Genomic DNA, 12,241 nt, shown 5'->3' with positions numbered 1-12,241 from the left:
TCTATGGATGAATATATACTCTGAAATTTCTCAATAGAGATGTTCTATAACATATTAATAAAATCAAACCAAACTCACTGCCGTTGAGTCACATCGGTCTCACAGTGACCCCACCTTGGGTTTCTGAGGTGCTATCTCTACGGAAATAGATTGCTCAATCTTCCTTCTGAGGAGTGACTGGTGGGTTTGAACCATCAGCCTTCTGGTTAGCAGTCAAATGCGTTAGGCACTACTCCCCCAGAGCTCCCATAATACTTCCCTAATAATGTTTTTAATTGTTCATTTATTACAGACAAACAAAATAATGAATAAATGACTGATATTAATGGAAGAAAAGGCTGTCCAATCAATATATTGACTCGATGGCAGTGGGTTTGGTTTTTGGTTTTACTTAGTAATGGTTTTTATACACAAATTACCATTGATTTTAAAATTATTAGTGGGTCTGTCTTACATAACATTACATTAAGATACACACTGTAAGTACAATGTCAATAAAATTGTGACCATGAAATCAGAAAGTAAAGGAACAGAAATATTTTTCTTCAGGTTAGGATGTTAGCCCCGCTGAATTTACTTTTTAAAATTAATGCTTAAGACTTAAAAATTCTTTTTATAAATCATTTGTAATAACCTAGTGTAGTGCTGAACAGCAATAAGCATTTTTCTAAAGTTTACTGCATTAAAATCACAGAAAATGCTCACTTAAAATATTTTAGAATATGGAAACAGAAGTGTATAGTCTCGCCATCCAACCATTTCTTTCTTCACATAAAGTATTTTTTTTAAACTTTCCCTGACTTTTTACAGTAATGAACTAATAAAGTATTTGTCCTTCTGTGATTGACTTATTTCACTCAGCATAATGCCCTCCACATTCATCCATGTTATGTGGTGTTTTGCAGATTCTACATTATTTTTTAGTGTTGCATAGTATTCCATTGTGTGGATGTGCCATAGTTTATTGGTTCTTCTGTTGATGTAGGTACTTAGGTTGTTTCCATCTTTTCGCTATTATAAATAGTGCTGTTAACATTGGTGTGCATATATCTTCACATAAACTGCTTTTAACAACTATCATCAACTAAAACCATAATTTTGTTGCCAGATTTTATTAAGTACTGTACTGTTCCCTATGTGTCATAATGATTATTTTAATAACCAAATAATATTTTTGCCACTAGAAGGACTACAAATATTTAACCTGTCTCTACCACTGAATTTATGGAATATTTTCAACTTTTTGTTATTATAAAAAACAGACTTTGTAAACAAAGATATTCAAAGCAAAAGTATTTCTGACTGTTTCTGGATATATTTCCAGAAATGGAATTACTGGTTCCAAAGAATATCAGTATATGGGAAAACTTTATAAAGCCATATTAAACATGCATGCTATTATTATTATTATTTTGTTGAAAGCATTAACCAAAAATTTTTAAAGAAAATGTACATTCTTAAGTTGATGAGATCAGATACCTTTTGAGATTTCAGTTTGCTGAAAATTTTTTTAACTTGGCGTTATCAATTTTTCTTTAATTCCAAATAAATTACGGCAGAGAACTGTATTCTGTTGGTACTGTCATATACCAATTACACACTTCCTTGTACTAAATATGCCTAGGACATAACAGTTTTTGTTTTTTGTAATAATTTTTCCTTTTATTTATGATCTACCCACATAACCGCAATAAGTACCAGAAACAAACAAGAACAAGCAACAGGTCAAGGTCTAAGTCACCAAATAATTATAAAGATACTATTATACTTTTATATGTATATAAAAATATAAATGTTTCTTCAAATTCCTCCTATAAATTTCAAAATTAAAAAACCAACAAGCTTCACTGTAAGAACTTTGCCTTAGAAAGTTCAGTTATAGATACTAATTTAGTACATTTGAGAAAAATTAATGTTTACTCACCAATTGTGACATATTGTTTATTATAACCAAGTAAGTCCAAGCATTTGAAAAGCTAAAGTTCCCTTCATCATAAACACCAAGCAGCTCACAGATTCTAAAAAAATGTAGAAATGAGACAATTTTCCGATTATCATCATTGTGTGCTGTCAAGTCAATTCCAACTCACAGCAACCCAATATGGCAAAGAAGAACAGCCTTACCGTTTTTCCTAGGATGAAATCTTAATAGCAGCAGATTGCCAAGTCTCCTCCACATGGTTTTAAACCACTGACCCTTTGGTTTGCAGTCAAGTGGTTAACCACTGTGCCACCAGGGCTCCTTAACTTTATGATTAGTAAAATGTATTTTAGAACATAGTATGGACCCAACCCAAAACCAAACCTACTGCCACATCATCAATTCTGACTCATAGCGACCCTGTAGGACAGAGTAGAAGTGCCCCATAATCTTTACAGAAGCAGACTGTCCCATCTTTGTCTCGTGAAGCAGTTGTTGGGTTTGACCTGCCAACCTTTCAGTTATCAGCCACATGCTTTAACCACTGTGCCAAGCAAGGCTCGTATAACATAGATAGCAACACTTAAATTTACAGGTGGTTCACTTGAAAGATCCATTAGCAACCACACTTGATTGTACTCATAGATGTGATTAAAAAATTACAAAAATAATTTTTTCTAGAAATATTACCATACAATTAACCCTCCAATGTGCAGGAGATCCAAAATAAGACACATACATTACACCAGAAAGGTAATTAGTATATTTTTAAAAATTATATTGCTTGCTTTTGAAAATCTTGATTATTATAACCATATCATGCAGATCTGTAATTGTAGCTATAATTTTTTCCTGTAAACTCTTTTGGAGGTAAATTTTACAAAGATCCAGATCTACTTAAGTAGATATTACCATCAATATTAATTTATATGTTTACCCAATTTCTAAACTGCAGCAATACTGCTTGCTTTCATCTGCTACAAAAGACATCTTTAAAGTGTTTTAAGAACAAAGATGTCACTTTGACATAACTGACTCAAGTCATGGTATTTTTAATTATGTCATATGCATGTGAGAGCTGGACAATGAATAAGATCACAGAAGAACTGATGCATTTGAATTGTGGTGCTGGTGAAGAATACTGAATATATCATTAACTGCTGGAATGAACAAATCTTAGAGGAAGTACAGCCAGAATGCTCAAGACAAGTGAGAATGGCTATACTTCTTCCCTTTTACTTGGGTCATGTTGTCAGAAGAGACCAGTCCCTGGAGCAGGATATCATGCTAGGTAAACTAGAAGGTCAGTGAAAAAGGAGAAGACCATCAATGAGATGGACTGACACACTGGCTGCAGCAATTGGCTCAAGCATGGCAGCAACTGTGAGGATGGTGCAGAATGAGTGTTCCATTCTGTTGTGCACAGGATCGAAAACTTGAGGGCACCTAACAACAACTAGGCTAACTCATTGCTAGTTCAAAGGCAGAATAAAGAAATGAAGGATTCCTTCACCTTTCTTTCCAATCTTCTTCTGTGAACATGGAAAATATTAGCTATGACTAGGAGACAAAACGTGATTTTTTCTTGAATTCTTGGGAAATTTTTAGGTTCCTGAATTTTCAGGAAATGATTTTTGCCACGTAGCTTAATGATATCCCATTTTACCTCAAATTTTAAGCCTTGACTAAATTTTTTAGAAAGGAAAATATAACTTTTTTAAAAATCAAAGTATAAAACCAAAACTCCAAACCCACTGTGCCACTGAGTCAATTCCAACTCTTAGCAACCCTCATTGGGTTTCCAAGGCTATAAATCTTTAAGGAAGTAGACTGTCTTATCTTCCTTCTGCAGAGCAGCTGGTGGGTTTGACCCGCTGACCTTCTCATTATCAGCCAAATGCCTTACCAACTACACCAAGTACAGTGCTCAAAATGTATTTCTAAACTGTCTGTTGTTGTTGCTGTTGTTATGTGCCTTCGAGTCGGACCCGACTCATAGCGACCCCTCCTTGGGTTTCCGAGGCAGTATCACTACGGAAGTAGATTGCCCCATCTGGAGTACTTAACCTAAAGTAGCATACTTTAATTTCATGCAATAGGTATTTCTATGAGCTGTGTGAACATTAACATTTGAACAAGAAAGGATTTTAAAGTTCTAGAGAGTATGTTAGTTAGAAGAACCCTGACTTCTGATTCTTTGCCTATAAATGGTCACCTTATTTATATTAATGGAGTAGGATGCCTATACTTTGATTTTTACTATACTGTATCATAAACAAGTAACTTATATTAGTTCTGTGTTTTCCTACTCAGTTGTTCCCACATAAGTAACAATAACAGCATCAAGTTTTTTTTTAAATGGCAGGTTATATTCTGTATACTTACAAAGCAATGATGGTGGTGAATGGTCTGACAACTGTATACTGTAACACACCCAGCTTGCATCTAAATAGCAATACTCTGCAAAGGAAAAAGAACTTATCATTTCAACTATTCATTTAAATAGCATTAACTTTTTCCTAACAGCTCCAAATTAAATCATTTTGACAGACAATGTCATAATTAAATTCTTTCAATTGCGTCATTCTAAATGGCAGTAGAGAAAGTGTGAATGGCACACAAATTATCTAAGTATAGTTTTTGACATTTCCTTCTTTATTTACTGAACATGATAATAAATATGAATAATTATTTGACAACTAGCCCTTCTGAAACTTCTCCCTTTGTACTCTCAAATTTCTGAAGAATGAAGCTCAGAGCAAAAGTAAAAGGAGATTCCTGAGTAATTCTAGAAGAAAAAGTGATTACAAATGAAGTACATATGTGTATGTATATGTGAGTGTACAGTCACAGAGAATTATTTGTTTCAAGTTTAGTATTTAAATATCATTCTATAGAGTATCACTGACAAGATACTTGGAAAGGACACAACAAAGACCCTGCATAAAATAGTTTTTGTTCTATTACTGAGCTCATTCGGTGTAGGGAAAGATTCACAAGGGCAACAAAACCCCACAAAACAGCAACTACAAAAATAAATTTAAAAAAAAGTCCTGAAAGCCTGTGTAAGCCTTTTTTTTTTTTTTGCATAATGATGCTTGGGTTTTATTCCTTTTGATGGTATCCCACATGAACCTTAGGCTTTATTTTGTTTGATCTATTTTCTGATTTAATCCCTTTCCAAAGAAGTATTCAGGTATTTGTCTTCAATCTCATTAATTCTGTCTTCCATTGATTCAATTATACTCCCTTGCCCTTTCAATGTGTATATATTTCTGAAAATTTAGTATTAATCTTCTGGATTTCTATCTGTAGTTTTTATATGATTTCTAATCTTTTATTTATTTTGTCATTTTGTTCTTGTGTTTTCTTCTGAAATTGTTACAGGGTTTCATCCGTGTTTCCTTAATTTTGTCAGTGTTTTCCCTGGTCTGTCTCTCAATTCTTTGAAGGCACCTAAATATAATTCTTTTGAATTCCTTATTAGGGAGTTCCAGTGCTGCTACTTCTTCATGATGTGTGCTGGGTCTGTATTCTGCTCCCTTGTTTCTATCACTTTATCTTGCTTCCTTGTGTGGACAGTGATGGTCTGTTGTTTACAAGACATTGTGATGTTGTTGTATTTAGACCTCTGCTAACTCTCCAGCTGTTGGCATTTGGAATATCCTTGCAGTTCCTGGCAAGTGGAACCTAGTCTTAGGCCCCTGAAATCCAAGAAGGCTGTTGCTTTAAATATCCAATAAGCCTAAAGTCCAGAGCTCAGCCCATCTCCCTCTTCACTGCTTCCCCTTTTACTCACCAGCCACTGGTGCAGTCCTCTGTGCAGTCCCTGGCTAGCAGGGCAGATTTTTAGGTTAATTCTTAGGTCCTTACACCACTTGGCAATACCCAAGCTGCCTGTGCCATGCTGTCAGGATCACTGACAGACTGCAGCTCCTTATGTCTCCTTTTTCGGTGTTTTCATGCAGGTTCTTCTACTAGTTGGAGTTCAGTCCACTTCTGTGTCCTTTCTTTCAAAGCTCAGGGCTCCAGGAATATTTTCTGTATGTGTTAACTGGTTTTCCTTTATTTGTTGAAGAGGGTCTGTGTAGTTTTCTGCTTATTCCATCATCTTCTGTACAAGCCTCCTAAAAGGCCAAAATGCTCTAACGGACAAATGTCTGGTAGTACAGTGGTTAAGTATTTGGCTGCTAAGTGGAAGACTGGCAGTTCAAGCCCACCAGGTGCTCCAAAGATATGGCAGTCAGTCTCTGTAAAGATTACAGCCTTGCAAACCCTGTGGGGCATTTTTACTTTGCCCTGTAGGGTCACTATGAATCAGAATCGACTCCCAACAACAGGTTTTTTCTTTTATCAGAACTGGTTATCAACACTGTGTATTATGAATCTCCTAATTTAAAGCCTGCATCTAGACAGAAAGGATTGTGAGCCTGGAATTCAGATCCTGAAGTACTGTTATTACTAGGACTGAATAAACAGTTGGGTTCTCTGTGCTAAAGTGGTCCACTCCCCTATCAACCTCTTCTCTTGCAACTACGTGTGTATGCAGTGGTGGGGCCTGCAGTTGTGCCTGAGCTTGTTGCAAGACCTCTTGAGAATGCATCAGCGATACATCCTGTGTTTCCTGTGCCACACTCTTCATAAAGCTAATTTGCAGCTTTGTTGTTATTGTTGGTTATGTGCCGTCGAATTGGACCTGACTCATAGCAACCCCTCCTTGGGTTTCTGAGGCAGTATCACTACGGAAGTAGATTGCCCCATCTTCCTTCCGAGGAGTGGCTGGTGGGTTTGAACCGCCAGCCTTCTAGTTAGCAGTTAAGTGCCTTAGGCACTACGCTACCAGAGCTTCCTGCAGCTTGGTTAGCCATATAATATTCTATGAGTTGACTGTCAATCGAAACCTGAGGGTAACTGCAGATGGATTAAATACCCAATTAGGTATCTTTAAAAGCTGTAGACCATTAATGAACTGGAAGCTATATCTGAAGAAATTACAGATAATGTAGCAAAAGCTGAGACAAAGACACAGGGATGTAAGAGAGGGATTGAGGGCTACAATGAGTGAGCTTTATTAACACAAACCTACCTCCAAACTCGCTGCTGTTGAGTTGGATCCGACTCACAGCAACCCCTCCTTGGGTTTCCAAGGAGGTATCAGTACAGAAGTAAACTGCCCAATCTTCCTTCCAAGGAGCAGCTGATGGGTTTGAACTGCCAGCCTTCTAGTTAGTAGTCAAATGCCTTAAACACTACACTACCAGAACTCCTTTTTATTAAATACAGCTCTAAAATATTTTCAGTAGTCTAAAATGTATTCAGAGTTTCAACAAGGTTGTATCATCTGCATACCACAAGTTGTTAATTATTCTTTCTCCAATCCTGATGCTACATTCTTCATATATCCAGTTTCTTGGGCATGAATAAATGAGGTGAAAGGATACAAGCCCGACACATACCTTTCTTGATTTTAAACCATGCAGTATCCCCCTGTTCTAGGTAAACAACTGCCTCTTGGTCCATGTATAGGTTCCTCATGAGCACACTTAGGGAATTCCCATTCTTCAAAGTGTCCATAATTTGTTATAATCAACAGTTGAATACTCCTGCATAGTCAATACAACACAGATAAACATCTTTCTGATACTCTCTGCTTTCATACAAGATCCAAATGAAATCAACAATGATTTCTCTCATTCCACATCCTCTCTGCTTGAATTTCTGGCAGTTCTTTATGTACTGCTGCAACTGTTTTTGAATTATTTTCAGCAAAAATTTACTTGGGTGATATTGTTTTGATAATTTCCACATTCTCTTGGGTCCTTTCTTTGGAACATGTACAAATATGGGTCTCTTCCAGTCCCTTGGGAGCTCTGGTGATTTAGTGCCTAAGGCATTTGACTGCTAACCAGAAGGCTGGTGGTTCAAACCCACCAGCCACTCCTTGGAAGGAAGGTTGGGCAATCTACTTCTGTAGTGGTATCGCCTCGGAAACCCAAGAAGGGGTTGCTATGAGTTGGGTCCGACTTGATGGCAGTGTGTTTGTGTGTCCAGTCTCTTGGTCAGGTAGCTGTCTTCCAAATTTCTTAGCACAGACAAGTGAGCATTTCCAACGTTGCATCTGTTTGTGGGAACATCGCAATTGGTATTCTACAAATTCCCAGAGCCTTGTTTGTGGCCAGTATCTTTGGTATAGTTTGGACTTCTTCCTTCGATACTGCTGGTTCTTGATCGTATGCTATCTCCTGAAATGGGTTAATGTTGACAAATTCTCTATAATGCAGCATTGTGATAGACCTTCAAAGTTCTTTTTCAGGATGAGTGTGATTCCATTCCTCTTCACTTTGTCATTCCTGGCATGTTGTTGTTGTTAGATGCTGTCATCTCCAACTCATAGTGACCTTATGCACAGCAGAACAAAACACTGCCTGGTCTTGTACCAGCCTCACGGTCCTGAGCTCATCGCTGTAGCCACACTGTCAATCCCTCTTGTTGAGGGCCTTCCCCTTCTTCGTTGACCCTCCACTTTACCAAGCATGATACCCTTCTCCAGGGAATGGTTCCTCCTGACAACATGACCAAAGTAGGTGAGACAAAGTCTGGCCTTCCTCACTTCCAAGCATTCCAGCAGCACTTCCTCCAGGACAGATCTGTTAGTCCTTTTAGCACTCCGTGGTACCCTCAGCATTCTTCTCCAACACCACAACTCAAAAGCATGAACTCTTTTTCAGTCTTCTTTATTCATTGTCCAGCTCTAACATGCATAAGAGGTAAATGAAAATACCATGGCTTGGACTAGGGCACCTTAGTCTTCAAGGAGACATCTTTGCTCTCCAGCATATGAAAAGAGGTCTTTTGCAGCAGATCTGCCCAGTGCAATACATCATCTGATGTCTTGACTGCTGTTTCCATTGGAGTTGACTGTAGAACCAAGTAATATGAAGCCCTTGACAACTTCAATCTTTTCTCTATCCATCAGACCAGTTATGAGGATTTTTGTTTTTTTTATATTGAGGTGTAATCCATACTGCAGACTGTAGTCTTTAATCTTCATCAGTAATTGCTTCAAGTCATCCACACTTTCGGCAAAGTTGTGTCATCTGCATACTGCAGGTTGTTAAGGACTCTTCCTCCAATCCTGATGCCACATTCTTCTTCATATAATCCAGCTTCTTGGATTATTTGCTCAGCATACAAACTGAATAAGGATGGTCAAAGAAGACAATACTGACACACTCCCTTCCTGATTTTAAACCATGAAGTGTTTGTTCTGTTTCAACAAAAGCCTCCTGATCTATGTACAGGTTCCTCATGAGTACAATCAAGTGTTCTGGAATTCCCATTCTTCTCAGTGTTATCCACAATTTGTTATGATCCACACAATCAAATACTTTTGCATAGTCAATAAAACGTAAGTAAACATCTTTCTGGTATTCTTTGCTTTCAGCTAAGATCCATCTGAGATCAGCAATGATACATCGTATTTCAGGACAGATCTTGAAACAGTCTGTGATGACAAACGTCACATCATTCCTCTTCAATTTGTCATTCCCAGCATAGCAGATCATGTGGTTGTCTGATTCAGAATGGCAAAAAACAGTTAATTTCAGCTAATGCCTAGGATATTGATCTTTACGCATTCCATTTCACTTTTGACAATTTCCAATTTTCCTAGATTCATACTTCATACATTCCATGTCCCAATTATTAGATGTTTACAGATGTTTCTTCTCATCTTAAATCGTGCCACATCAGCAAATGGAGGTCCTGAAAGCTTTACTCCATCCTATCATTACTCCATCCTATCATTAATCTCTACTCTGAGGAGTTAGCTCTTCCCCAGTCATATTTTGAGTGCCTCCTGACCTGATGGGCTCATCTTCTGGCACTATATTGGACAATGTTTCAGGGCTATTCATAGTTTTCCATTAATATATCAGACAGTGTTTCACTGCTATTTGTAAAGTTTTCACTGGCCAATTCTTTGAGATGTGGATGGCCTCTTCCTTCTTCCAAGTCTGTCTTAGTCTGGAAGCTCTGCTGAAACCTGTCCACCATGAGTAACCCAGCTGGCATTTTGCAACATTGGTGGCATAGCCTTCAGCCTCACAGCAACATGCAAGCCACCACAGGACAACAAACTGACAGATAAGTTCATCTCCCTTAGTTGTTCCCATGCACTCTGCTCACTTTCCCACCTATCTGGGGTCTGGCCTTAAAATAAAGCTGCCCCAAAAGGCCCCAAGCCATGTGCCCGCCTACCTCTCTGGGGGCCCAGCCTTAAAATAAAGCAAATGAAGTCCCAGAAAACTTTATTCTATCCACATCATTAAGGTTGACTCTACTTTGAGAAAGCAACTCTTCTCTAATATTTTGAGTGCCTCCCAAACTGAGAGGATGATCTTCTGACAGTGTATCTGACAATGTTTCACTGGTATTCATAAGGCTTTCAGTGGCCAATTCTTTCATAAGTAAACTGCTACATAATTCCTCCTAGTCTGTCTTGGTCTGGAAGCTCTTCTGAAACCTGTTAACCATGGATGACTCTGCTGGTATTTGAAATAGCAATGGCATGGCTTCCAGCATCACAACAGACAAGCCACCAGAGTACAACAAACTGACAAGTGGGGGCAGCACTGGGTAGGAACATTTAATGAGCAACTGACTAATTGCTGGAGACTGAGTCTGACAGATAAAAAGCTTTAGGGGTTGGAAAGCAACTTTCGTGAGGTTCACCTCCAGGAGTCCCACCAGATTCTTCTCACTGTGATGCTCTACAAAAAATTCCTTTGTGCTTCTGGCAGGGAAAAGGGAAAAGGTACCATTTAGTAATAGTGCTTTATTCTCCTTGAAAATGGCCTGCCCTCAAGGCATAGCCTAGCTAATGTAAGCTATAGAGAGCGTTCTGGTCACAGAGATTAATGTATTCAGCCGCTATCCAAAAAGTCAGAATTCAAACCCGCCAGCTCCATGGGAGAAAGATGAGGTAGCATAAAGATTTACAGCTTTGGAAACCCTATGGGGCAGTTCTACTCTGTCCTATAGAGTTTCTATGAGTCAGAATTGACTCAATGGCAGTGGGTTTGGTTTGGTTTTTTGGAACTGACTCGGAAAAGGGGAAATGCCCAGTTCTGGCCCTAGCTAGCCTTCTACTTGGAGGAGGGGAAATGCCATACTGCACTCCTCATTGACTTGTAGGAAGGGAACTACTCAATTTTAGCCTTCTTGTTTCACCCAAGAAGTAGAAAAACAAAGCTGAGACACTAATGAGTTATGAGTTCATGAGTTCAGGTTCACTAAAAAACTGAGACCTAATCATAGGACTAAAGAATACTTCCTCTATACTGTAGCACAAAAAAAGCCTGAAACCTATTGTTATCGAGTTGTTTCTGACTCATGGTGACAGGACATGTTTCAGGGTAGAACTGTACTCCACGGGATTTTCTATGGCTGTAATCTTATGGAAGTAGGATTGCCAGGCCTTTCTTCTGTGGCACAACTGAGTGGATGAGAACTGCCAACCTTTCAGTTACTAACAAAAAACAAAACAAAACTCACTGCTGTTGAGTCAATTCGACTCACAGAGACCCCTCCTTGGGTTTCTGAGGTAGTATTTCTACTGAAGAAGATTGCCCAATCTTCTGAGGAGTAGCTGGTGGGTTTTCAGCTATTAGCTGAGCACAAACAGTTTGTCCCACACAGGTACCACCATGATACATCAGCATAAACAGAACTTCACAACTGAAAGAACCTCAGTCCCTCTTTACTGGATACATCCTATCTGGCTTTCAATAAAGAATTATAAGGTATGTTAAAATGCAAAAAATACAGCATCAACACAGACACAGCAAACATAAGAGCCAGACACAGATATGGCAGACATACTGGAATTATCAGCCCAGGAGTTTATAAGAACTATGATTAATATGCTAAGTGTGGTAGTGAGAAAAGCAGACAACATGCACAAACAGATGGATAACCTAAGCAAAGAGATGGAAACTGTAATAAACACTCAAAAGAAAATAGGAGAAATAAAAACACTGTAACAAAAATGAAGGTGGTCAAGGCAAGTATCATTGAACTTGAAGATATGTCAGTAGAAATCTCATCCTCACTGCCCCCAATAAATAAACTGGGGGGGGGGGGGGCAGAAAGAAATGGAACGTGCAACAACTGTGGGATAACTGAAAAAGCTTTGGTGGCATCATGCTTAAAGCATTTAGCTGCTAATCAAAAGCTGGTGGTTCAAACTGTGGCAGAAAGAGGAGGCAATCTGCTTTTGTAAAGATTTACAGCTGAGGAAATCCTATGGGGCAGTTCTGC

At 38.4% G+C, this 12,241-nt stretch overlaps 1 protein-coding gene across 1 annotated transcript in view; it reads right to left on the bottom strand.

Moving 5' to 3' along the window:
* TMEM184C (transmembrane protein 184C) overlaps nt 1–12,241 on the bottom strand; it is a 29,949-nt gene that overhangs the window by 3,262 nt on the left and 14,446 nt on the right. The window contains exons 5-6 of the mRNA XM_007953803.1: nt 4,307–4,381; nt 1,925–2,018 (exon numbers count right to left, since the gene is read on the bottom strand). Of these exons, the coding sequence (XP_007951994.1) occupies nt 1,925–2,018; nt 4,307–4,381 (169 nt within the window). The remainder of the gene's footprint in view (nt 1–1,924; nt 2,019–4,306; nt 4,382–12,241) is intronic.

Source organism: Orycteropus afer, unplaced genomic scaffold, assembly GCF_000298275.1.
Source record: "Orycteropus afer afer isolate SDZICR_OR568_19922 unplaced genomic scaffold, OryAfe1.0 scaffold00415, whole genome shotgun sequence".
NCBI classification, from domain to species: domain Eukaryota; kingdom Metazoa; phylum Chordata; class Mammalia; order Tubulidentata; family Orycteropodidae; genus Orycteropus; species Orycteropus afer.
This window is presented reverse-complemented; position numbering and strand designations above follow the sequence as displayed.